General features: G+C 35.8%; 1 protein-coding gene across 4 annotated transcripts in view; it reads left to right on the forward strand.

Annotated features, from left to right (window-relative positions):
• Nucleotides 1–27,389, forward strand: part of LOC106870388 (uncharacterized) — a 49,709-nt gene that overhangs the window by 10,746 nt on the left and 11,574 nt on the right. For 3 of the 4 annotated variants that reach the window (XM_089347444.1, XM_089347441.1, XM_089347443.1), the window contains exons 2-17: nt 81–192; nt 3,153–3,316; nt 4,550–4,687; nt 5,003–5,071; nt 7,186–7,329; nt 12,079–12,333; nt 12,942–13,131; nt 13,886–14,002; nt 15,611–15,719; nt 16,047–16,112; nt 17,260–17,443; nt 20,157–20,274; nt 21,250–21,410; nt 21,587–21,654; nt 24,025–24,175; nt 26,208–26,282. In XM_089347444.1, coding sequence (XP_089203570.1) covers nt 81–192; nt 3,153–3,316; nt 4,550–4,687; nt 5,003–5,071; nt 7,186–7,329; nt 12,079–12,333; nt 12,942–13,131; nt 13,886–14,002; nt 15,611–15,719; nt 16,047–16,112; nt 17,260–17,443; nt 20,157–20,274; nt 21,250–21,410; nt 21,587–21,654; nt 24,025–24,175; nt 26,208–26,282 — 2,121 coding nt within the window. The remainder of the gene's footprint in view (nt 1–80; nt 193–3,152; nt 3,317–4,549; nt 4,688–5,002; nt 5,072–7,185; nt 7,330–12,078; nt 12,334–12,941; nt 13,132–13,885; nt 14,003–15,610; nt 15,720–16,046; nt 16,113–17,259; nt 17,444–20,156; nt 20,275–21,249; nt 21,411–21,586; nt 21,655–24,024; nt 24,176–26,207; nt 26,283–27,389) is intronic. The other variant, XM_089347442.1, reaches the window with a different exon arrangement.

Here is a 27,389-nt window from a genome sequence, read left to right on the forward strand (position 1 = left end):
TGAAAATAAGTTTAATAGTCTAAATGGTATTTTTTTTTTTTTTTTAATTTTTATTTAAAAATTTTTTTTTTTTGCTGCAGGCTCTTGGAGCAGGGAAACTTGGAGAATATGACAATGAACTAATTGAAGCCCCAGAAGATGAAGAAGACAATGATCTCCGAAATGATGAAACTTTTGGACTTTCTGATGATGGTAATTTTAAAAAATTTATTTCGTTGTTGACACACTCAAACCTATGTTATCTCAATATATTTTACCTTTATGCTTTTTCCTACAAATTTTGCCTGATTTATTATTAGATTTTAAGTTCTTATAACACTGAGTGAAGTGAGCCAAAGAGGAACCTAAAATTGTTGCTTGAATATCTTGAGACAGCAGCCAAATCATATCCTGCTGTTTTAAGATATGAAGACGGTATAATGTAGTTTTAATTAAACATTCTTGAGGAAAAGAAATAGGTGGTCACAACTTGGACAGCTTTTAATAGGTTATTCAGTTGGGACCAACTTGGTACTGGGTTTTCTATGCATGGTACATAGCAATCTTAGAGTGAAATATTTCATTTAATAAAAAAAAAAATTTGTTTCAATATATAACCTTATAAAATATATATATACACACACACATATATATATATATATATACATACACACACACACACACACACACACACACACACACACACACACACACACATATATATTTATATACACACACACACATATATATATACACACACACACACACATATATGTACACATATATATAATATATACACACATCATTTAACGGCTGTTGTCCATGCTGGCATGGGTTGGACAGTTTGACCGGGCTGGCACGCTGGGAGGCTGCACCAAACTCCAGTCTTATTTGGCATGGTTTTTTACTGCTGCATGCCCTTCCTAATGCCAACTCCGAGAGTAATAGGTGCTTTTACGTGCCACCGGCAAGGGTGACAATTTGCATGACACGAGTATCTGCTACAACTGCGATTTTGCTTGGCTTGATGAGTCTTCTTCTCAAGCACAACGTAAGGCCAAAGGTCTTGGTCGTTGCTTCTGTGAGGCCCAATGCATGAAAAGAACTTCGCCACTTTGCCTCCATGAGACCCAACTCACGAAATGAACTCAGTCACTTTGCTTCTGTAAGGCCCAGCACTCGAAAGGAACTCTGTCACTTTTCCTCCATGAGGCCCTAAGCACCCACTACACTCTCAGAGTGGTTGGCGTTAGGAAGGGCATCCAGCTGTAGAAACTCTGCCAAATCAGATTGGAGCCTGGTGTAGCCATCTGGTTTCACCAGTACTCAGTCAAATCGTTCAACCCATGCTAGCATGGAAAGCGGACGTTAAACGATGATGATGATGATGATAATAAAATAATATATGCATATATACACACATACATATATGGGTACAAGATATCAAAAAAATGTGAACAAAAGGAGAAACGAAAACATAAAAAACAAAAGCATGAAAAACGAACATTTTTTCGAACAACGAAAGAAACAACTACAGAAACGAGATAGGCAATATGAAGAACCTTCCCTTCATCAGTTGTCCCGTTTTATCTACTCTGCATTTTGAAGGTAGGGACAAGACGAGACTTTGTTAAAACAATGCTTCCCGCAGAGCAAATTAAATAAAATTTGAGATTTTTTGCAGAGGGTTAAAGTGTTAAAAAAAACAGGACAGTAAGAAGAAAACAGTTAAAACAAACAGTGAGGGCTGTTAAGCCATAACGAGGTGAAGTGGTGAATGCTGGAAAAATGAGCTTTGAGAAGAGACAAGCAAAAGCACGTCTTTGTGAAGGAAGTGGAAGAAAGATAGATAGCCATTGGTTTCGTGTGAGCAATGAGAGTCAAGGAGGAAGAGTGAGAGAGAGAGGGGGAACAGTGAAGGGGAGAGAAAAATAGAAAGGAAGAAGAACAAGAGAGGGAGATAGGTTGTAGAGTGCACATCAGAATTAGGATAAAACTTACTTGGAAATGGATGCATGACGTTTGATCATATAATAATAAAATGTGCATATATATACACATACATGTACATGTCTACATATATGTGTGTGTGTGTTTGTATCTATGTATGTATATATATATATATATATATATATATATATATATATATATATAAAAATAAAGAAATGTTAAATAAAGGTGTTATTCAAATCTTTATACTTCCAACATGTTTCGAAGAAAACATTGGTGTTATTCCAGAGGGAATAAAATGATGTAAAACAATGCTGTCTTCTCATCAGGGGAAAAAAAAAGAGAAACAAAGTACATCAATAAGCCATTTTAACCAAATGTGATAACTGCATATGTTTTTTCCATGTTATTTGTGCATATTGAAAAAATGCACATGCATTTATATATATATATTTATATAAGGGCATTACTACAGAATAATGCCACACACTAGACTTCCATAATAAACAAATTTTTACCAAATGCGAGGAAAAGCAACTCTTAAAAAAAACGAACCTTTTAAAAACAAACTCCACTATATATCGAACAATTTCACGATTATTAGAATATTATCTAACTTTCGATCATCAGTATAGTATGGTACAAATATATAAAAATAAACAAAATCCTCAACTTACCAAAACAAACACCTTATGTATCCGACATAGCAAACAGAATAATGTTTATCCTTATACATCTATGTAAAAAGCAGGAATTTTTTTAATTGCTCTCGGTACACATGTTTAAAACGGAATAAAATTCAGCACTGAATATATTCTGGATATATATTTAATTAATTCAATAAGATAAAATCTTTTACAAGAATTTTATCAAGAAGCTAGCGTGAAAAAACTCCTAAGGGAAAAATAAACTATCATTTTTTATTCCCAAGAATATATTTATTTATTTATATTTATATAAGGGCATTACTACAGAATAATGCCAAACACTAGACTTTTTTTCATGCTAGCTTCTTGATAAAATTCTTGTATACATACATATATACATACTTACATATATTTACATACGTACATATACACACACACACACACACACACACACACACACATATATTGATTGGATAGAAAAAGAAATTAAGATATTGATATGAACTCTTATGTCTTGTTTTATTGCTAGGTAGATTAAAAATAAAACTTTAATAAATATTGTTTTTCATTTACCAGCATATGAATGGCAGGAAGACCATAATCCATTACAGGCAGGTTTTCCGCTTAATAGCAGACCAATTGAAAATCAAGGTCTTGAAAAATCATCTAAGTTGTCTCAGGAGATCACCCCCAAAGCATTCCTAGATGAGAATTTCGAGGATGTCTTCCGAATACAGGAGGTATTTATTTTCATGTGAAGCTATTTCTCTTTATATTTGACTTTGTTTACTTATGCATAATCTTCTTTAATCATAGCCAAACTGTACTAAGGATACTGAGTTTGTCCAACAAAGGAATATTGTCTTGATTCTGCAATGTCACACATCTATTTTAGCAGTGACATTATTATCTCTTATATGGTGTTAAAATAAAGCATTTCATTTCATTAACAATCCAGTCTTTAGTTCAACATTTATTGTTTCTTTGCAGACTTACTGTATATTGTGAAAATGTGTAGTTTTATGTTTTTAGATTCATGATTGTATACATAAAAATAATCTTTAATTGAAAAACATGTTAGGGTTGGTAATATGAAGAGCCTCTGATTAAATTAAATAATTATAAAATTAATTCCTATCAAATCCATTCTTGTATGGAAATGTGGGCATTCGTTAAGGATATATAAGATTAATGATTTCCCTAATAATAATTTTGCAGTGAAAATTTCCAGAACCTGCATGTTTGACAACAGAAGAATAATGATTTTTTAAACCTAGTTAAGTATTCCACTTTAGTGCCATTAGAATTATACATGCAGATTCTAAAGGCATCTATAGAAATCTGGAAATTATCATAAGTGGTTACATTACCTGACAATATAGTGCATATGACTTATTTTGTATTAATCTCATATATAATTAAATTGTTATATAAACTTATATGTTGAACAAAGTTTTTCTCTTGTCAATTTTTCATTCTGATAACAATATTTAATTTGTGCAATGGCTTATTCAGTATAAGAATCATTGTATTGGGTAGGGTGTGTCTGTGTATAGCTATTATCTCTTTAAATTGTTAATGTTCTGCTTTACTTTTCAGTATAGAACTTAAATCAGTTGACTGATCTGTTATGGTTTCGACTGAAATGTTAGAGCTTACGTTTGATTGTTCTTTCTATGTATTGAGCAATAGGAATGCCCTATTTTCAAAATACCATGAGATATTTAGTTATGATCCTTTATGTTCTCAGTTTAATCCCACCTGAGGTCAACATTGCTTTTCATCCTTTCAGGGTCAATAAAACGAACAGCTAAATACTTAGGTTGATTTAATCAGTTATATCTTTCTCCAAAAAATGTGTATCCCTTCTCACAATCTTAAAAATCAATATTAAAAAATGGTGAGATTCATTACTGTCAGCATCAAAAAAGAAAACTCTGTCTAAACCAAGGCTTTTTTATTTTCTATTTCAGGAGTTTCTGGAAGAAAGTATTTACAATCTTGTGGTTGATGATGATGAGGAGGAGGATGAGAGGCTTGATTTGTCTGATAAGAGATTTAATGCCAATACATCAGTCTCCAATTCAAGTTATGCTAAAGATGTACCAAAAGTAAGCAAGACAGTGACCTTTATAATATATGTAAAAGTCCAAAGTAGTATTCTAAGTAGGGAACGTTTTTAGGGTCAGTCGCTTTGGAAAGATAATGTCTTGAAACAAAGGATCATTGGATAAAGATCCTAGGTTTCCCCAAAACTGATGGTTCTGATTATGACTCTGAATTTGAGAAGCTGAAATCTGTAAATAATAGAATCTATGATTTATAATAGTATCTATAATTGTTTCATTGAATAAGTCAAAAAAATTCCTCTTATGAACTGTTTACATGTTATCTTACATAGTAATATTTAATTTTTTTTAATTTAGAAACCTATTAATCTTAATCATTTGTTTGGTCCATCATCTCCTCCTGGACTTTTGGATACTGAGCACTTGGTAAGATTATTATTATTATTATTACTCTTATTATTACTCTTATTACTCTTATTTTACTCTTATTATTACTCTTATTTTACTCTTATTATTATTAGTAGTATCAAAGGCAGTGGACTGTGGAATTTGTAGAGGACTGAACAAAAAAACTTAAATCACATTCTTCTACAAATGAAGTTCATGAACTGCCAAATTTGTTGTTGCATTTCATCCTTATGGAGTTAATAAATTAACCACCAGTCAAATACTGGAATTGATTGCATTGGCAAACCCTGTTTCTGAAGTTTGTGGTCTGTGCCAATGTTTGCTCATTATTGGTACTATATTTATTAGTTAGGTAGTTGTAACTCTTCAGCTGAAATATCTTCATTTACTGTGATGATTCTCATAAGAGTCATGACAACAAGTTACCATCTGCTCATCTCTTATGGCTTATATTAAGTGTTAATATTTTGGCAAAAGGTATCTGGAGTTGCTTATAAAATCTTGGTTGGGAATAGCTTCTCACCTAATCATTATTAGAACCCTTTAACAACATCCTACTCCTGCTGCTACAGCAATGAAGGCAGGAACATTTTTGTGAAACACAAACAAGAAAATCTCTAGAGACAAATGTATATATTTTCTTAGGGATTGCCCCTTCCTTTTTAACATGTAAATAGTGTGCCATTTGATCAACCACATTGTCTGGTGATGGTAAGTTGAGATTTTACATCTTACAGAAAACATTTCTCTGGATAAATTAAAATTTATTTTTTTTACACGCCTTGTAATAATGAAATGTTTACAGTGCTTGTGCTCAGTGGTAGGCTTGTGAAGAAGAAACTGAATTCATAAGATTTTTATTTCTAGTTGGAACTCCGCCATTTTGTTTTTCAACTCTGCTTATAGAAAAAATATGAATATCATACCTTCTTATTTCTCCTCCCTGAATTGTAAATCTTAACTTCTAATGTAGAAATGAACATTGTTGATGTAAAATGTGGTGGTAAGATCAATGAACTTACGATCAATTTCAAAGTGCAAGTGATCTACTTCCTTTTATGAAAGGCACGAAAAGCATAATGTTTTGAATTCCTCTCCAATAAAACTTAAGGTTCTATGTCTAGTGTGAAAAGCTAAAGTATATTTCATATACTTTGTAAGTCGAAAACTTAACTGACTGAATTTTATTCTTGCTCTAATTTGTGTAACTCAATCTTTTGTGTATGTAGAAATCGGTTATAAATTTAATTTTAATGAAGTAACAGGTCAGAATTGTCTTTTTTTATATTAAGTTAGATATATAAATGTAAATTGAGCATCAATGAGTAATGTATACAGAGAATATAACTGGAATAACATTTTCTCAAGTGCATCTTGTATTCTCAGCCACATCACTAGCACAAGCATGGTTGTGTGCTTGAGTTCACTTTGCAACTATGCATTTCTGGGTTCAGTCACACTGCATAGAATCCTGGGCAAGTGTCTGCTACCATAGCCACTTTATTGGATTTTAGTCAATAGAAACTGGCAAGCTATGAATGAAACTAATCTTATTCAGAGTGACTGTCCATTTATTTGCAAGCATTCAGTTCAGGCCACTGGTTTGAGGATAACTTTCCTTACTTCACTTGGAAGTCCTGAAAAAGATCATGTGTGCTGCCCTTCATTGTCTGTTAACTATTAAAGCTAAAATTTCTTGTGATTAGTTACTGTGGAGTGACACAGTCCACTGTTGTAAGTAGGTATGGTACAGTAGTTCAAGTGGTTTGTCAAGTTAAATTTAAGTTCTAAGAAGATAAGTGTCAGCTTTCTAATTATCTTAATTTTCATATATTACATAATCTAGTTTTCTAATTATCTTAATTTTCATATATTACATAATCTTGTTTTCACTGGATGATAGAACCAAATTTTGACTATCATTAAAAGGTATTTTGAAATATATAAAGTGCTGTAGTGAGCACTTTAGAAAAAGTTTTAAATCTACTCATACCAAAAGATGCAATCTGTTAAAAATTAATGTAAAATGTGGTATTGAAAGAATTAAATTTATTTCCATAGGGAAAAATTAATACTGTATTTTTTAAGAATTTTGGTAGAGAAACTTGAATTTAAATATTTTGTATTCTAAGGTATCACCAAACAGCCACAGTATTTGGTGGTCTCCTCCAGCAGAGATTTTGCAGCCTGGTAACACACAGCCCAAACCAAATCCACCTGATAGTCTTCAGTCTTTCTTTAATTTTGCCAAATCGACTGGGCAAACTAGCCTTCAGGTAAGCAGATTGTAGGTATCTTCAGTTAAGGCAGGCTAATGCTGTTACTCTTAGGCAGTCTGTTATCCAAGAATTACAACTCTTAAACAAGAAAATTTTATAAAAAGAAAAATCCTCCTAAATCTGGATATGTATCTTTTCATAGCATAATTTTAACATTCACATACTGAGGTCATTACATGTTTTCTGGAATGTTGAACATCCAGTGATTGTCATTGAATGTATTCTAATAAGACAGCTATTCAGTTCTTGGTCTAACATCACCCCTGGTTCTATGATATAAACTTCTTGTTCAAAGTGAATTAAATTAAAACCAAACAATTTCATTGAAAACTGTACAGGTCAGTAAGGTGAGAGTTAACTATGAGTACAAGGAAGAATTTAGTGTACAGGCAGGTGTTCATCAAGGCTCAGTTCTCAGTCCCCTCCTGTTCATCATTGTCCTCCAGGCCATAACAGGAATTCAAATCTGGCAGTTTCTGGGAGCTACTATATGCTGATGATCTTGCCCTCATAGCAGATTCTATATCAGGGCTAGAAAAGAAATTTCAGGTGTGGAAGCAAAACCTGGAATCATAAGATTAACTTGGCAAAGACCAACGTCTTAGTAAGCAAGAAAACAGACAAGACCTTATCCCCTTTCAGGTAAGTGGTTCTGCTCATAGATCTAATTGAGCAGGCCTACAGGGAATACAACTGTGACCATTGCATATCTTTGTGCATCTAGGACTACATTATTTAATGTGTCCATCTTGTAAGATAGTAAAATGTCATTTGTAGGAATCTGATTATTACTTGTAGGTCAAGTGATTGAATAGGGGGGGGGGGGGTCATCTTACCAAAAATTATCTTGCTGAATTAGACAATGGCTGATATGTCTGATATACCATTTAATGGTTACTGGCTATAGACACATTCCAGCTCTGATTGTTTTATACTGATTCATATAAGAATGGTTAGCAATAGCCAAGAATGTTATTGTATAATTATGAAAGGATAGTGTTCAGAGTTAATTTGAAGATTTTTTTTTTGTCATCTGCTGCATTTCTTTGCTGATTAAGTTTTAAAATCTCGGTATGTTGAACATGTTATACAGGTCTGGTATTTTGTTTAACCTTTTCTTTACTTTGTTGCTAACCAAAGTACACGTTTTATGTCTTTCAGTAAAATTCTAAAATAATCATGAATTTAGACTCGTTTCATAACTCTTATTAATCAGCATAGTGATTTTTGGAACACAGTTTAACAAAAGGTCCTTAAGCAAATCAATTTCATAGTTTTTGTCTCAAAGTGAATCTAATTACAGGTAAATACAATGAAATATAGAATTAAGTTTTGTATAAACACCAGCATAGAAAATAAGTTATTAGCTAATATTCAATGAATATACAACAAAATTTTAATATAGAAGAATTGTGAAAATTACTGGATTATCTATCATTTGAATTTAATGTACATAAGGACACGTGTACCATACAAGTAAAACAATGAAATAGTGGAATTTCGTGTTGCAACTCGAGGTATTTCGTGTTGCAACTCGAGGTATTTCGTGTTGCAACTCGAGGTATTTCGTGTTGCAAGACAGTGTAGGAGAGAGAATAGTGATGTTGTAGGAGAGAAATGTGTTCGCATGGATGATGGTACGCTTGCATTAAATGAGGATGCAAAGAAAGAGGTCTGGAGATGCCACTACGATAGATTGCTTAATAAAGAGAATGAATGGGAGAAAGAGAGCCTGCCTTATGTCGACCCAATAGAGGGACCAGCTATCCGAGTTGATAGTACCAGGGTAGATAAAGCAATTAAGAGTATGAAGACCGGGAAAGCCCCCGGCCCATCAGGAATCACTGCAGAGATGCTCAAAATATCTGGCAGTGTTGGCTATAGCCTAGTCACCCGTATTACGAACCAGGTGATACACGAAGGAGTCATACCCTATGACTGGTGTAGCAGCATCATAGTCAACTGCTACAAAGGTAAAGGGGACGCTTTAGATACAAATAATTACAGAGGCATCAAGCTGTTAGATCAGGTTATGAAAGTTACAGAGAGGGTCATAGCCCAACTAATTAGGGAGCGAATCAATTTAGATGAGATGCAGTTTGGGTTCGTGCCAGGTAAAAGCACTACTGATGCCTTATTTCTAGTGAGACAGTTGCAAGAGAAATACCTAGCTAAGGATAAACCTCTGTACCTGGCTTTCGTTGACATGGAGAAAGCCTTTGACAGGGTCCCCCGATCCCTTATCTGGTGGTCAATGAGGAAACTTGGGATAGAAGAATGGTTAGTGAGAGCTGTGCGAGCCATGTACAGAGATGCTGCCAGTAAGGTGAGGGTTGGAAATGAGTACAGCAATGAATTCCGGGTAGAGGTAGGGGTCCACCAAGGTTCCGTCCTCAGCCCCCTATTATTTACCATAGTCCTCCAGGCAATCACAGAGGAGTTCAAGACAGGTTGCCCCTGGGAGCTCCTCTATGCTGATGACCTTGCCCTAATTGCGGAGTCACTATCAGAACTAGAGGAGAAGTTTCAGGTGTGGAAGCAAGGTCTAGAATTGAAGGGCCTTAGAGTCAACCTAGCTAAAACCAAAATCCTAATAAGTAGGAAGGTAGATAAAACACAAACCCCTTCAGGTAGATGGCCCTGCTCAGTATGTAGAAAAGGAGTAGGTAGTAACTCTATAAGATGTACCCGGTGCAAGCTATGGACACATAAGAGGTGCAGCAACATCAAAGGCAGGTTAACTAGCAAGTTAGTTTTTGTTTGTGGCAGATGTTCAGGTGCAATAAAGACTGCAAACAAACAGGAAACAACTTCTATCTCATTCCAGGGTGAAAAACTAGAGGTAGTCGATAGCTTCCGCTATCTGGGCGACCAAGTTAGTAGTGGGGGTGGGTGCGCTGAAAGTGTAGCTGCTAGAATAAGAATAGCCTGGGCAAAGTTTAGAGAGCTCTTACCCCTGCTGGCGACAAAGGGACTCTCACTCAGAGTAAAAGGCAGACTGTATGACGCATGCGTACGAACAACCATGCTACATGGCAGTGAAACATGGGCTGTAACTGCTGAGGACATACGTAAGCTCGCAAGGAATGAAGCCAGTATGCTCCGTTGGATGTGTAATGTCAATGTGAATACCCGTCAGAGTGTAAGTATCTTGAGAGAAAAGCTGAACATTAGAAGCATCAGTTGTGGCGTGCAAGAGAGACGATTGCGCTGGTATGGACATGTGGTGAGAATGGAGGAGGATAGCTGCGTGAAAAAGTGCCACACCCTAACAGTTGAGGGAACCCGTGGAAGAGGTAGGCCCAGGAAGACCTGGGCTGAGGTGGTGAGGCAAGACCTTCGTACATTGGGCCTCACCGAGGCGATGACTACGGACCGAGACCTTTGGAAATGGGCTGTGCGTGAGAAGACCCGGCAAGCCAAGTAAGATCGTTGCCAGTGCCCCTGGACTGGTTCTTGTGCGGTTGGCACATGAGATGCACCATTTTGAGCGTGGCCGTTGCCAGTACCGCCTGACTGGCTCCTGTAGGATTTTCGAGCGAGATCGTTGCCAGTGCCCCTGGACTGGCTTGTGCGGGTGGCACATAAAAGACACCATTTCGAGCGTGGCCGTTTTCGTGCGGGTGACACGTAAAAGCACCCACTACACTCTCTGAGTGGTTGGCGTTAGGAAGGGCATCCAGCTGTAGAAACTCTGCCAAATCAGACTGGAGCCTGGTGTTGCCATCCGGTTTCACCAGTCCTCAGTCAAATCGTCCAACCCATGCTAGCATGGAAAGCGGACGTTAAACGATGATGATGATGATGATGATGACCATGAACTAAATGAAATTAATTCACATGCATACATAAATACACAGGAACACATACACTAATGATTTACAATACAAGTTAATCAAAATGTGTCACATGCCTTACAGGTTAAAATTAGAGGATTGCAGGTGAATAAAAAATAAAAACGATATAAATTTGAAAATATTTACAAATTGAATTTACACATGCACATGCACAACATTCTTGAAAGTGTTCAGATTTCTTTCTACCAAGTATGTAGGAAACCTCAAACTATTTTTTTTTCATCTTTATGTTGTGTGTAAGGATTCACTTCAGTTTTGAAACATAGTGAAACATTTCAGAAAATCTAAGTGGAAAAAAAAAATCTCCAGAAATTTGCAGTACTAGGATATCATGTAAAACAATGTCGGACACTGTAACTCAATTGTTTACATAGGGAAATTGTGTGTTTTCACAAATGTACTAATGAGATTTGCACTGAAATTTTCACTGAAATATGAATAGGCCATTTCAAGTGGGTATGACAATTTGGTAATATTAATGAAAATATTTATGGGGCATCTACAGGTAGGCTGGTAATGAAAAGGTTAATGACATAATGGTACTGCAATTTCAACATATTCTCCATTCATCTATAGTCTAGTGACTTACATTCTTAACCAAATTATCCTTTTTATGCTTGTTGCCTTAAACAGTTTAACCCTTTAGCATTTAAACCAGTCCTATTCAGCCCAAATCAACCAGATCCAGCCTTTCACACCTACCCTACAATGTCATCCTAAAAATAAACAATCATATCATTGAGATCTAGAAGCTGCAAGATAATGCATAATTAATTTTTTTAAAAGGTGTATCATTACTTTTGATAAATTAATCTGAATGCTAAATGGTTAATAAACTGTATTCTAATAGTTCTTGTTTCGATACTGTCATATAATACTTCACTTGCAGAATTCAAAACAAATGATGCAGTCATCTCGCAGCATAACAAGACCTCATACACTGGCAGAAGTGGAAAAGAAACTTTTCTCAAATGCTAATGTTGTAACTGCAGAAGAATTGGAAAGGCATATGAGAGGGGATGTTCCTACATCAAGTAACCAAAATTTGGATCATGTGTCTCCATTTTCAATGGCTGCGCCCATTCCTCCTGTTGGTTCAGCGCCTTCATCGTTTACATCTCAGGTGTTTAATAATGCACATGATGTAAGTAAACAAGCTTTTTATCTTTGTCTCTTTTACATGTGTATCCAATCCATGCTGTAATATGGTTGATTTTAAGAGCATCCAGCTGCAAAAATCATGCCAAAGCAGACATTGAAGTCAATGCATCTTTGTGCACATTGGTTCCTGTCAAACCATCCAACTTATGCCAGCATTAAACATGGATATTAAACAATGATTATGTGCTTGAAAAGTTTGATTCCCAACAAGTTCAGTCTAACTGCATGGCATTCTGGGCATGTTTTCTTTTGTAGCCCAGGGCCAACCAAAGACTTCTGAGTGGATTTGGTGGTTTGTGTGTGTGTGCATGCATCTCCTTGTGTGGACATTGTGTGATAATTGTAAAAGAGTGTCATTGTCATACAGGTAGTGTCATTCATTTCCAATATTCTGCAAAAATGTCTAGCCACATGGAGATTATAATAAGAAAAGAAGGGGTGTATTTCCATGCAGGAAAAAATGGAAAATTTATTTTTGAAAATGCAACTGAATTTGAAAAGGTTGTAATTGTTTTTAAGTAAATTTATTTACATACACACCAAACTAATTCCAACAATGATTGTTACTTATTTTTACATTTATTTTATCAGACAAACAAAATGTCCGGAAGCTTAAATTCGATGCCAACTATTGCTTCTATGAATGGCAGGGGTTCACCATGTTTACCACCTGGAATCCTTCCATCACAGCATCTGTTACAAAATGGTGGACCATCATCACAACTCTTGCAAGGAATGCAAGCACGACTTAGCAATGGTCATGGCCCATCACCTATGCCTGGTAAGCATGTAGCTGTGTATGTATATGTGCATAAAATCTTTGTTTTTTTATTTTTTGTATTCCATTTGTCTATAACTTCTTTTGAAAAATAAAAAGATTTCCCCTTTATAGTTAAAAACTACTAATTTTTCACAAAGACTTCCAAGTATATGTATATAAAATATGTGTATCTAAAAATATAATCGAAATAAGAGCAAAGAAAGAATTTTGCATATTTTTAATGACCAGTTACAATTATTTCGTCATCACTGTTTTTAATACCATTTCATGCAAATGTTCCATGTGAAAAGTTGCGTAATGATGGTGTGCTCTTACATTGTGTAACCTATTTTATACTTCTTGCTTCCTCTCAATATAAGCAACATACTATGCTTGACAGTTGCATAATGTAACAGCACACCTTTTGATGCAAATCTGATGACGTGCCACTCTAATGCATAAAACTGCAACTATTATGTAACTTCACATGGAACTTTGCTATGGCATTAAAAACTGAGTGGTACTGAAACAATTGTAACTGGTCATTAAAAATGTGCTAAACTCTTTCTTTCTTATTTGGATTATACTGTACTTTTCACTTGACCCACACACTGGATGTAGCAGTGTGATATCTGGATTTTCTACACCAGCAGAATTTAGATCCTCCTTGAGAATCCAATTCAAGAGTGTAGATTGTCTGTAGCTAGAGAAGTAAAAAAACAAAAGCCATTATCCTTTGACTGGTTAAGACCTTTTCTATTATTTCTCTATTCAGGAATGCATCTTGGTATGAATAGGAATTCAACACCAACTGGTCACACCCAGCCATCTCAGGCAGCAATTGATGCTCTTACTAAACAAAGGTTACCTTATCCCTGCAATTCGCTTATTGGTAAAGTACTTTATGTTCATATGTTGTCTTCAGTATGTATGTTATATTGTTCTTCATGCTTGCCCAGCAGATTGAAATGCTCACATTCATGGTCTGTCTTTCATGCTCCATCTATCTCTTGTATGCTTGTGCATACATACCTATTAGCAGTCCTTGTGCTCTCTGAAACCTGCCTGTGTTTTCTTATTCTTGATGGTCCTTAAGGAAGCTAGGTGCAGATGAATGACATGTGAAGGTTCTACAAGCTATTTATACTGATGCAGTGAGTCAATAATGATTTTCATGACCGTTTAATATGAAGTTAAGAGTTCTTCATAATCCTACTGGCTGTTCATGGGAGCTATTATATGCTGATGGTCTTATTCTCATAGTTGAATCTGTAGTGGAATTAGAAAGGAAATTTCAGGCATATAGTAAGTTGGAAAGAAATTAAGCTAATATACTCTGTTGGATGTGCAGTGTAAGTAAACATGAACAACAAAGTGCATGTGTTGAGAGAAGGGGACTTGATTATAGTGTGCAGGCAGCTGTATGTCAATTGCTTGATATGAATGGAGTTTGTGGAACAGGGAGACCCAGGAGGACATGGGATGAAGTGGTGAAGGTTGATCTTAGAACCTTGAAGCTCATAAAGAAGAATACAAAAAAGCTGGGATGACTGGCAATATGCAGTTTTCAAGAAGACCTCCCCATCTCGGTGAAACTGAGAATCTGGAAGCAGCGTGTGTGTTTGTATCGATGTGTAATTGGGTCTCCTGTCTAATTCCCTGCTCATCTCAGCTAACCTGGTTTTACCCGTCAAGCTGTTTCTTCCTGGAATCTTGTATGCAGTTAGCTTTAAATCCTCTTTAAAAATCCTGTGCATTGACAAGTTCAAAATATCAGGAGCTTTTGCAGTTTTTTTTTTTTTTTTTGCATTTCTGTAGGGATTTCAGTTCATTCACTTAACAGCTTGAACAGTTTGTTTGGTATGAATTGATTGTTTCCTAGCAGGAATTGGCTTACTAGAGGTAATGGACTCCATATATTGTTTTCAGGGATTGAACACTGTTTTACGGCACACATTCAACTGTTTTATTATGTCCTTCTTGCTCACTCCTTCAAAGCAACAATCTGGTCACGTTTTGCTTTCAACGCCATGTTTGTTTACAAACCTATTATAGACGAACAAAACAATAGACATATATGCAAATCTTTATGTAAAATATAGGTAGTATTACATGAACCGATATTCTTTAGGAAGAGTTTTAAACATGGCTAAATATTTCTAGGACACCCTGTATGTAAAGTGGTTGGCACTTGGAAGAGCATTTGGCCATAGAAACAATGTCAAAACAGACATTGGATCATGATGCAGTAGTCAGACCTGTCATATCCTGTCAAACAGTCCAATCCATGCCAGCATGGAACACTGACATTAAATAGTGATGAGACTTAGTTTCTTTTTTCTTTAATATGGTGTAAATAGAAAAATGTTGTTTCTGCAAGAACTTCGTTGACTTTTGCAGCAATAACGAGTATAGCTATTTCTATGAAGTTTGTATTAAAACCAACTGAAATATCTAAAAGAAACTATTTTGAAATTTGAATTTTGGATTATTTTCTTAGGAAACCTTGCAAGGAATCATCCTGTGCCCAGATTTCCACCAAATTTGATATACCCTCCAAATTTAATGAGAATAGTTGGCTCATCAGTTCCTAATATTAATGGACAAAGGTAAGTTCTTTTCCTATTACGTTCTGATAAAATCTTGTCAGTTAATCTTTACAATTTTAAGGCTTTGATAACAATGATGTGTTGAATCCCAGGTTTGTTTAATCAGAGCAGACCTTGTGGCGGTGGAAATAGGAAGTTTGGTGGAGGCAAGGCGATGTTTTTACATAGAACTGTTGTGATTATTAAAATGTTCGAGACTTGTTTATTGGGTTTCAATTTGGTTATTGTTCGTTAGTATCTTCATTTAACAAACCAAAATGTCAAATTAGCCTCTGCTGTTTGCATGTTAAATTCTTTCCTTTTCTAACTCCTGATTCTTTTTTTTAGAATTCCTCATCCAAATGACAATGTCAGGATTCACAGACCACCTCATCAAATGCGTCAATTTAATAAGTGAGTTTTATTTGTGTTTATATTGTTTCAGTAAATAACAACAGGTGCAGGCATGGCTACATGGTTAAGAAATTTTCTTCCATACCATGTGGTTTTGGGTTCAATCCCACTGCATTGCACTTTGGATGAGTGTCTTCTACTATAGTTTCAAGCTGACCAAAGCTTTGTGTGAATTTGGTGGGTGGAAACTGAAAGAAGCCTGTTGCATGTGTGTGTATGTGTTAGTGCATTTGTTTGCTTTTATTCTATGACCTTGTCCACTTGTTTGTGCCTTCAAGGGCATGGGAAATGAGAGACCATACTTGAAAAACATATCGGTTAGTGGTTAGAAGTGTGTGGCTTTTAAATACATGTCTAAGTGTGAAAAAATGAATTTAAAATGAATGAACTCAAAGTAACGATGTCAGTAATAATTTAAGTAGTTCACATTTATATTATAAAATCTTGACACATCAAGCTAAGTTAAATTACTGTCATCCATACATGCAGACTTGTCCTTCACAGGTTCTGGTGCCACATAAAATGCACTTGTGCCAGTGCTGTGTAAAAGCACCTGTCCCGGTGGCACATAAAAAGCACACAGCACACTGTGTAGTGGTTGGCATTAGAAGGGGCATCCATTTGTAGAAACCATGCCACAACAGACAATTGGAATCTGGACACCTATGGAAATGGACATTAAACGATGATGATTATAAAATCTGTCCAGGTTAACTTCACTATGTGCAGAAATGAAACAAATTATATGAATTAATGGTAGTGATTCTCGTATTATATATATGAATCAGATGGAACTGGTGAGCCTGAGACAATGGCTGAATCCAAAAATTATCTTAGTTTAATAAGTTCAACAGTGAATCTTGTTTGTAGAAATAGTAATAAGATGTTTAGTCTTGTGTCTCGACTGTTAATTTAGATACAGAATAAAAAATCATATATTCCAGTAGCTTAGTGGATCAAGTCATTGCTCTTTTTCAGTTATAAAATGTTTTTAGTTCAAATCATGTTTGACCTTTTGTTTACATGCCATGGATCCATGGTAAAAAAGGGAAAAAAATGTGGGCATACTCTAGAGATAGTTAATTTAAAATAGACTTTATTTTGTTGTTTATATTTTATGGAAACGAAAATGTTCATTTATTTACAGCCAAAACAAAAATAATTATCAGCAGCAGCGAGGACGCGATAATTATCGGGAGCGTTTAGACACGCGGCATCCTGTTGATGAATATGCTGGGATTATGACACAGAAGGAAAAAGAATGGGTTATTAAAATTCAGCTTTTGCAGTTACACACCGATAATCCTTATGTTGATGATTATTATTATGTAGTAAGTATTCAGAGCTTTTTCCTCTTTCTTAGAAATTAAATAACTCACTCATTTGCATGGAAGAGAATAGTAAGTAGTGCTTATAGCTTTTAATGCTCTATGCATCAGGTTATTGGCTCTGCTTTTGTTTTCTATCAGTGTATTGAATTATTGCTAATATCACAGCCATGCATGTCCGGTCCAGTACCCTTGATGCATGGGGTAATATGATATGCTTGAGAAGACCTGTTGAATCAAGTAAAACCAATATTGTAGCTGTGGCCAGTGCCCCCTCACTGGCTCCCATGCCGGTGGCCTGTAAAAATCACCATCCGAATGTGGCCGATGCCAGTACCCCCTGACTGGCACATAAAAAACACTATCTGAAAATGATCGATGCCAGGCCCGCCTGACTAGCTCCTGTGCCAGTGGCACGTAAAAAGCACCCACTACACTCGGAGTGATTGACGTTAGGAAGGGCATCCAGCTATAGAAACATTGCCAGATCAGATTGGAGCCTGGTGCAGCTGCTGGCTCTCCAGACCTCAGTCAAACCATCCCACCCATGCCAGCATGGAATGTGGACATTAAATGATGGTGATGACGTGCAGTGAAAAAAAAGCTGATTAATCATCATCATCATCATCATCATCATCGTTTAACGTCCGCTTTCCATGCTAGCATGGGTTGGACGATTTAACTGAGGACTGGTGCAACCGGATGGCTACACCAGGCTCCAATCTAATTTGGCAGAGTTTCTACAGCTGGATGCCCTTCCTAACGCCAACCACTCAGAGAGTGTAGTGGGTGCTTTTACGTGTCACCCGCACGAAAACGGCCACGCTCGAAATGGTGTCTTTTATGTGCCACCCGCATAAGAGCCAGTCCAGGGGCACTGGCAACGATCTCGCTCGAAAACCCTACAAGGCCAGTCAGGCGGTACTGGCAACGGTCACACTCAGGATGGTACATCTTATGTGCCACCCGCACAAGAGCCAGTCCAGGGGCACTGGCAACGATCTCACTTGGCTTGCCGGGTCTTCTCACGCACAGCACATTTCCAAAGGTCTCGGTCAGTAATCATCGCCTCAGTGAGGCCCAATGTTCGAAGGTCTTGCCTCACCACCTCAGCCCAGGTCTTCCTGGGCCTACCTCTTCCACGGGTTCCCTCAACTGTTAGGGAGTGGCACTTTTTCACACAGCTATCCTCATTCATTCTCACCACATGTCCAAACCAGCGCAATCGTCTCTCTTGCACACCACTACTGACGCTTCTTATGTTCAGCTTTTCTCTCAAGATACTTACACTCTGACGGGTATGCACATTTACATTACACATCCAGCGGAGCATACTGGCTTCATTCCTTGCGAGCTTACGCATGTCCTCAGCAGTCACAGCCCATGTTTCACTGCCATGTAACATGGCTGTTCGTACACATGCGTCATACAGTCTGCCTTTTACCCTGAGTGAGAGTCCCTTTGTCGCCAGCAGAGGTAAGAGCTCTCTAAACTTGGCCCAGGCTATTCTTATTCTAGCAGTTACACTTTCAGCGCACCCACCCCCACTACTAACTTGGTCACTGAGATAGCGGAAGCTATCAACTACCTCTAGTTTTTCTCCCTGGAATGAGATAGAAGTTGTTTCCTGTTTGTTTACAGTGTTTTGCCTAATATTTTCATTTTTGCAGCAAGCACAAGTGACACATTTGCTATTCGTTTGGCATTTATAATAAAAGCCATGCTTTACTAATGAGATTAAAATAAGACTGAAACTCAAATTATATCATGTATATGACTGTAAAAACCAAAATATTAGTCATTGAAGAATACCAATGTTAGTTTTTTTTTTGTTTTTTTTTGTCACTTTTATTTATTCCTAGTTGGCATTTATTATGCTCTATGCATTGAATACATTGATGGTTACTATATTCTTTTATTTCCTGCACTTAAGAAACCTCAATTGAAAATGCCTCATATAAAACAATTCTAGGCCATGATTTTTATGGTATTGAAAGAAAATTGTAAGCAAATTGGTTTTAATCTGCAGTCTAATTTTGCTTCCATGATCTATGTTTTACAAAAATTTTTCTTAATATAATAAATCTGAGTGAGATGTAAACAGTAGCAGCACAACATCATGAAGTATATTTGCCACCTAAATGTGGCCATCCCATATGGGACGATGCTACTGTAGTTTATAGCCCCAGGAAGACATCTCCTCCAGCTGGCTAACGAACACTGTCTGTGTCTGATCAGTATTTGCAAAGGGAAACCATTGTTCCCATCTCTAGCCTGATGTGATACACATGGACCTGGGTTTCTGGGTAGTAACCCATCATTAGCGTGTGACAATCACTGACTAGGGATGAGATGTGATCCCGAACACAAAATACTATATGCTTTTTCCAGTGACAAACAGTTGCTGATCTTGAAAAAAGAGAAACAGCTGGAGGAGATGTCTTCCTGGGATTATAAACTACAATAGCATCATCCTATTTAGGTGGCAAATATACTTCACGATATTTTCTTAATGTTCTCAAAGAAACGAGTATCAAACTATCAGTTGTTCTTAAACCCTTAGCCTTTCCATTTGCTTCAAGGCTATTGACTTTCTTTGAAACTGATAATCTAGAAATTTTTTTTTAAATATAAAGCCTTAATTTATTTTTAAATATAAAGCCTTAATTTTTTTTTTTTTTTAAACATTAAAAAATTTTTCTTATTCTTATTAAAGCGCTACACTTTAAGGAAATCAGCTGAAGAGAGGAAGAAAAAGAACAAAGAAAATAAGGATGAACCAAAACTTATTATTCCAGCACTTGCTAAAATTGAAACAAAAGCTTATACTCCAGGTAAATAGTTGTCTTGGATTTTCTGTTTGGTTCTAACCAGAATGCTGTATTAATGGACATAGTATGAAATTTTTTTTTTTATCGCTCTGAAAGATGTGATTTAGCTCTGGTTTTGGACTTCTGACTGCTATCATGTTCTGTACTACTTTGTATTTTGTAAGGCATGTTATATCAAAAACGTTCTCTTCCATTGAAAGAGTGTCTAACTGTAAAAATAATTATCCAACATAATGTGACTGGAGATCTAAATATTATCAAGTGGATGATATCATGTAGGCATTTCAAAATTTTTGGCAAGATATTTAGCCCTATATTTCTTAATTTTTTGTATTATTCTTCAACTAGTTATCTAGGAAAGACCACTGTCTGTTTTGATATGTTAGTCTCACTTCTATTTTATATTATTGTCTGCAACTAAAATCTGACTAAAATATTCTGTGGCTTGCAAAATCACTTGACCAAATGTAAATATCCTCAATTTATAAAAATCTCACCATTTTCATATAGAATTGGATGTAAAATTATTAGTTGTAAATTTTAAGGAAATTTCTCAGTTTTTGATAAATTGATCTGTTGGTTTTGATGCTGTGGATTCAGTTATTCCAATTACCTACTTGTTGAATAAGCATGTGAAGTGGTTGAGTATTCCACAAACATGTGTACCATTAACGTAATTCTCAAGTAAAATGAGTGTGATAGAGTGCCAACGACGTACCTTTGAATTACAGGTACAATCTCTCTGAAGAGCTTATGTACAGTTTCCATCTACCCAATTTCACTCACAAGGGATGGGTTGACCTGAGGCAATGGTAAAAGACATTTGCCCAAGATGACACCCAGTGGGATCGAACCTGGGACCTCATGATTGCGAAGCGAACTTCTAAACCATTTGGTCACAAGACTTGTAATTGCTTTATATTTCTTGTTAAAAAACAAAATTGTATTAAGATTACTATTTTTTTTTTAAAATTAAAGCACATTTTGAAGGATCTTTAGGAAGAGTTTCCACATCAAGTGTCCACAATCCTCGACAGGTTATCGACTTAGTTTCAATGGCACACAATGATGAGCAAGGTGGAAAATCATCAGGAAGAGATGTTTACAGATATCGACAAATGTTAATGGAAATTGAAAAAGTATGTCTATTATTTTTTAACTAAGCATAACAGCTTTGTCTCTCTCTCTATCTTTTGTTTGTAAAAATGAAAATGTGTGGTAGTAGTTTGGGGTAATATATTTGATTCACTTCTTATTAGAGCTAATTTCAAAGTCGTACTTGATATTCATTTGGTTATTTTCGCTTTTTCTGCAGGCATATGTTATTTTGTTGGACATTGATGACCTGGAGAAACGTGTTTTGGCCTTACCAGAAGAATCAAGGTTTGTGAATTTTGGATTGATATTTTATTATTATTAAGAACAATATTTGTAATTTGAATTTATTTGATAATTCATTCATTTAATGTCTGTTTTTAAGGAAAAGATATTTAAGAGGTCATTAAAAGTGCAGAGCACCTGGTCATATTGTCAACGTTAACACTGTTTTGCTTCAGTGATAATAGTGTGGAATATAATACTGTTATGTACGTTCTCATACACACACTCACGCTTAAATACATAGGGTCTTCCTGCAGTTTTTGTCTACCAAAATTTCTTCACACTGTATTGGCATGACATTGGTCAGTCTGAGGCTATTGTAGAAGGCACTTAAAGTGCTATGTGACCAAACTCAAAATCACATGATAGTAAAGGGAAATTCTTAACCATATCTATGCTTGTACTTATATTACAATTGATAGTTAGTGAACCCTATAATCTTACCAGTCCTAGTTTTTATTAGAAACTGACATATCATAGCTGTCAAAAATGGCCATTTTGAATTACTTTTAGTTAATATTTTTCAGTTGGATGTTGCTATATATTAAATTTTGTCAGTGTCCTAAATTGTTTATCTCCTGATTATTCGTAATAATTGAGTAAACTTATAGCCAAAGCATCCATGACAATCCTATCTTATTTTCTAATATAGTATATCTAACTACTATATTTTTTATATAATAATAGGGTTTCATATCGAGCTGGTTAAATCAGTTTTAAAGAATATTGCTGTTAGTGTGTTTATTGGTCGTAATATTGCTTTGAATATATTTTGTCAAGAAAGAAAGTTGGTTTATTAATCATTGAACACTTTCATAACTTACATTTTCAAATTGGTCTTTGTTGGTTCAGTATAGTTTTGACATTGACTTACAGAAATTACTTGTAACTGAACATGTAGTGGATATTTTGTAAACCAGGGTTGAAAAGAGATGTGAAGAGACTCTTTATATTTTGATACTCACTTTTATAGTTTTGTTTTTGCATTTACTTTCTCTATACTGACAAGACTGGTTGAGGTAGTATTATTCAATTGGATGCCCTTTTTGGTGTCAACCCTCACTTGTTTCTCATAAATAAGGTACTTCAGTGTATAACTTGATGCAAACCACTGAACTGCTAGACTTTTTGTTCATATGGAACAAATATTACTACTGTTAACAGAGCATTAATACTACAAGCACACATAGCTACACACATGCGCACCAGACTTCAATACTGTTTCCATTTACCAAATGTCATTCACAACCCAAGATTATAGTCGAAGACACTTGGTCAAGATGCCATTCAATTCCACATTGTTGCACTGTAAATATAGAGTTCATTATTTTTGTGAATGTTTTAGTTATTTCTTTTAAACATGTTGGCAGCCATTTAACAATTTGGTTTAACCATTTTATTTTTTTCACAAATATTTGAATATTTTAGTTGCCATGCTGAATGTTATATGAATCTGATTTGATTATATTTACTTCGAAACACTATTGAAATGTAATTATGACAGCAAATGCTGTTTAGTGTAAAGACAGTTTGTTTGGCTTGTTTGTTGATTACTATGAGACACACAAAACAGTTGAACTGATTGAATGCCATATATTGTTATGCTCTCTGATATTTCTGCATTCAAATTAGTTTTCTTGTCTGTACTGCAGTTTACTAAAGAGAATCTTGTTTATAAATTCTTATCTTTCAAAACTAACTTTGCTCCCCTTAAAAGAAAATGTAAATGTTTCTATTGCACTTTGTTACATGCTCAAAAATTGGACAACATTTAGATCAGAAGGGGTTGTACCATTCTTGTCTTTGTCAGTCCGATATCAGTGTCAAAATTATTTAGGTCACATCTTGAGCGTGGCCGTTGCCAGTACCGCCTGACTGGCTCCTGTAGGATTTTCGAGCGAGATCGTTGCCAGTGCCCCTGGACTGGCTTGTGCGGGTGGCACATAAAAGACACCATTTCGAGCGTGGCCGTTTTCGTGCGGGTGACACGTAAAAGCACCCACTACACTCTCTGAGTGGTTGGCGTTAGGAAGGGCATCCAGCTGTAGAAACTCTGCCAAATCAGACTGGAGCCTGGTGTTGCCATCCGGTTTCACCAGTCCTCAGTCAAATCGTCCAACCCATGCTAGCATGGAAAGCGGACGTTAAACGATGATGATGATGATGATGACATCTGAGATTGTCTACTCACCATTTCTTTGGCAGCTTCAGCTGCTTAGTCACATTAAATATTTGAGATGTTTGACATCATTGTGAAATAAACCTGATATCACATATTGAACTTTCCTTGCTCTCATTTTGCTAAGAAAAACACTATATAAAATGTTTACAATAATTCTAGTTTATCTTTATTTTTTTTTATTTCACTTGCAGAAAAAAATTATATGAAGACCGTACTGAGAAGATAAATCAGCTCTTTTTAAATCTGGGAACTCAAGATAATAATGCAGATGCTTTTCTCTATATGATGTCCATCAGGAAAGGAAGGAAACTTGTGGCTCGGTGTCTTCCTATATTTAATTCGGTTTGTACTCATTGGTTTACTTAAAATGTCACTCAGCATTAAATTGTGTTTTTTAGAACATTAAGATCTAATGACTAATGACTGATACTTTTGGTGATTTGTTGTGCTTGAGCAGACCCATCAAGCTAAGTGAAATCATTGTTGTGGCCAGTGCTGGTGACACATAAAAGGCATCTGTGCCGATGACATGTAAATGACACTCATTGCACTTTGTAGAGTGGTTAGCATTAGGAAGGGCATCCAGCTATAAAAAAACCCAAGCTAAAACAGACTGGAACCTGGTACAGCTTACCAGCTCCAGTCAAACTGTCTTTTCCATGCTAGGGCATGGAAAACGGACACTTAGATGGTAATCATCAGCTAAAACAAATATTTGTTTCAAATAATCAAGATGACTTGGGTTTGTGTGTTAGATCAGGGTTTTTAAAATTTTTTATGCACCATGTAAGGTTTAGCTACAAACATCAGTTTCATTGTTGCATATGTTTGCTGATGCTTTTGAACTCCTACACAGGGACTATAAAACAGAATGTGTGTTTTAATTAATATTCAGTGAAATTTTGATTGAAATTATTGCTGTCTTCTATTGTTTACAAACTCAGAAATTAATAGGTTCAGTTCAAAGTCCATCAGCTGTTATGCTTGTGTGGTTTTTTTTTCTTTCCTTTTTGTTGTTGCGTGGAGGCGCAATGACCCAGTGGTTAGGGCAGCGGACTCGCTGTCATAGGATCGCGGTTTCGATTCCCAGACCAGGCGTTGTGTTTATTGAGTGAAAACACCTAAAGCTCCATGAGGCTCCGGCAGGGGGTGGTGGCGAACCCTGCTGTACTCTTTCACCACAACTTTCTCTCACTCTTACTTCCTGTTTCTGTTGTGCCTGTAATTCAAAGGGTCAGCCTTGTCGCACTGTGTCACGCTGAATATCCCCAAGAACTACATTAAGGGTACACGTGTCTGTGGAGTGCTCAGCCATTGGCACGTTAATTTCACGAGCAGGCTGTTCCATTGATTGGATCAACTGGAACCTTCAACGTCGTAAGCGACGGAGTACCAACAACTTTGTTTTTGCATTTGAAAATCTGTTACTATTACTAAATCTGAAAATTTACTTACTTTTAAAAAGTAAAAGGTTATAGAACTAAAGGCAAAACGATGATTTGGAAAAATATTCATAAGTTTGGAGAATGCACTTATCATACAGTAGGTATTCATTCAGAGATACATTGTCATTTCAGTTTATGGACACTTCTGTAATTGAAAGTTTAAGTTTTAAAATAAAGTATAAGCTCCCATGTGCATAAATTGGAATAAATTTTACTGGATTTCTTTAGGCAGTTGGTCAAAACTTGAGCTATAGTTATAATATCAGCTTAAATCAGATAATTGTAAAGGATAAGTTGTTTTACTTCATGCGAGTAAAACTTCCTAGCCTTTGCAATTCTTTATTGGTCACTTTGTAAGATTTTGTTACCTGCTCACCAAAACTGGTTCTTTTCTACTTTTTTATCATAATTTAATCACATATTTAAGGCTCAGTTTAGAATTTTTTTTTTCTAGATTTTGTTGAAGGCAGGCAATCTAAACTCAAGATAGTGTAAATGAATGTTGTTTACAAATTTGACAAAACAGTATTATTGGCTTTATTTGAGAATTTTGTTTCCTGTGGAAGCTTTCCATTTGATACAGAGGTGTTCTTTGTTGATTGGATGTTAATTCTGTGGTTTTAGAGTAAGATGTTTTGGGTCTCTGAAAAATTTCTGCATTTCTTTCAGCTGGTTGGATGCTATCATGACTCGTAGTTCACCATACTAGTTCATGGTCAATAAGACAATTATAACTTATTGTATATTTTAGCATCTTTGTTACATGATCTTAGAAGTTAAAAAAATTTTTTTATGGCCTTCTGCAATCTTTTGTATATTAATAGGATTTCATTTGTAAGGGTTAATCAGGACTCTTTATCTTTTGATGTAAATGCTGTTTTTGGCTCTCACTGGTTCTCAATGCCTCTATTTTTTTTTACTTTCAACAGGAACATTCAAAAGCTGTTCTAGTTACAATAATGAAAAATTTGACGCATTTTATTAAAAGAGATCAACCAGAGGAGGTACGTCTAATGCTGTATTTATAAGTATTATTTTCCTGTTTGGTTTGAAACACTGTTGTCATTTCTCAATAAATCTTTACCAAATTTCAGAGGGAGAACCAAGTGCAATCAAGAATAATGCATGAAAGCTGTAGATAGGCTGAAAGTTGTAATGGAGTAGTAATTGAGTTGAAGTGTTAGTGGGAGTTACAGAACTGGTGTCAGTTTGTCACATCACTCTGTTTTCCTTTCTCCTTCAGTCTTTCTTTAATCTTCTCACACATGATCTGGACTTAATGTGGTTTTGCTCACAAGTGGCAGGACTGCGTATTCTGCTTTTTAGCTATCACTCAATCTTGCATACAATGATACTTATATGTGAGTTTGGCTCTCAAAAATATTGAGCAAAGTATCACCGCTAGATTCATTCAACAAATACCAAGCCAATGGAGATAATACAGGTCATTTAACACAACAGTTGATATTAATGATGCTGCTAACTATCTAAAAGTTTTAGAATTCTCATCAGCTCACTGGGTTCTCTTCTCACAATTCGTGAGAGCAACCATTAATTTGGTATAAAGTTTAGATGCACTAAAACTCTGAAGTTACATGTAATGAAAGCGACCATTATGACTGACTGTGCCAAAGGAGGTGTTTTCATTCTACACATCTCTATCATCTCAACAAATACATTGTGTGAGTTCACGCATCTACAGTTTCCAAGAACACTCTCTTTTTCTAAAGCCATAACAAGTCTCAGTGATAATCTGACAGGGTTACTAGAGTTGAACTGACACATCTATGTTTTCCAGTTTGTTGTTGCATGCTCACATGCTGAGCCAAACAGACATCTTTTCCTTTTAGTAATGAACCACAGACAAAGAAATGCTGTCTACCTCAGAGCTTTTTCTAAATGAACCCTTTCATTACTATATTGCTAACCTAGTCACCCACATTGTAAACCAGGTAGTTCATGATGGAGTCATACCCAATGACTGGCGTAGCAGCACCATAGTCAACTGCTACAAGGGTAAAGGTCATAGCCCATCTCATTAGGGAGAGAGTCTGCTTAGATGAGATGCAGTTCGGTTTTGTGCCAGGTAGAAGTACCACTGATGCTATATT

The sequence above is a fragment of the Octopus bimaculoides genome, chromosome 2, assembly GCF_046866305.1.
Source record: "Octopus bimaculoides isolate indiv1 chromosome 2, ASM4686630v1, whole genome shotgun sequence".
Taxonomy (NCBI): Eukaryota; Metazoa; Mollusca; class Cephalopoda; order Octopoda; family Octopodidae; genus Octopus; species Octopus bimaculoides.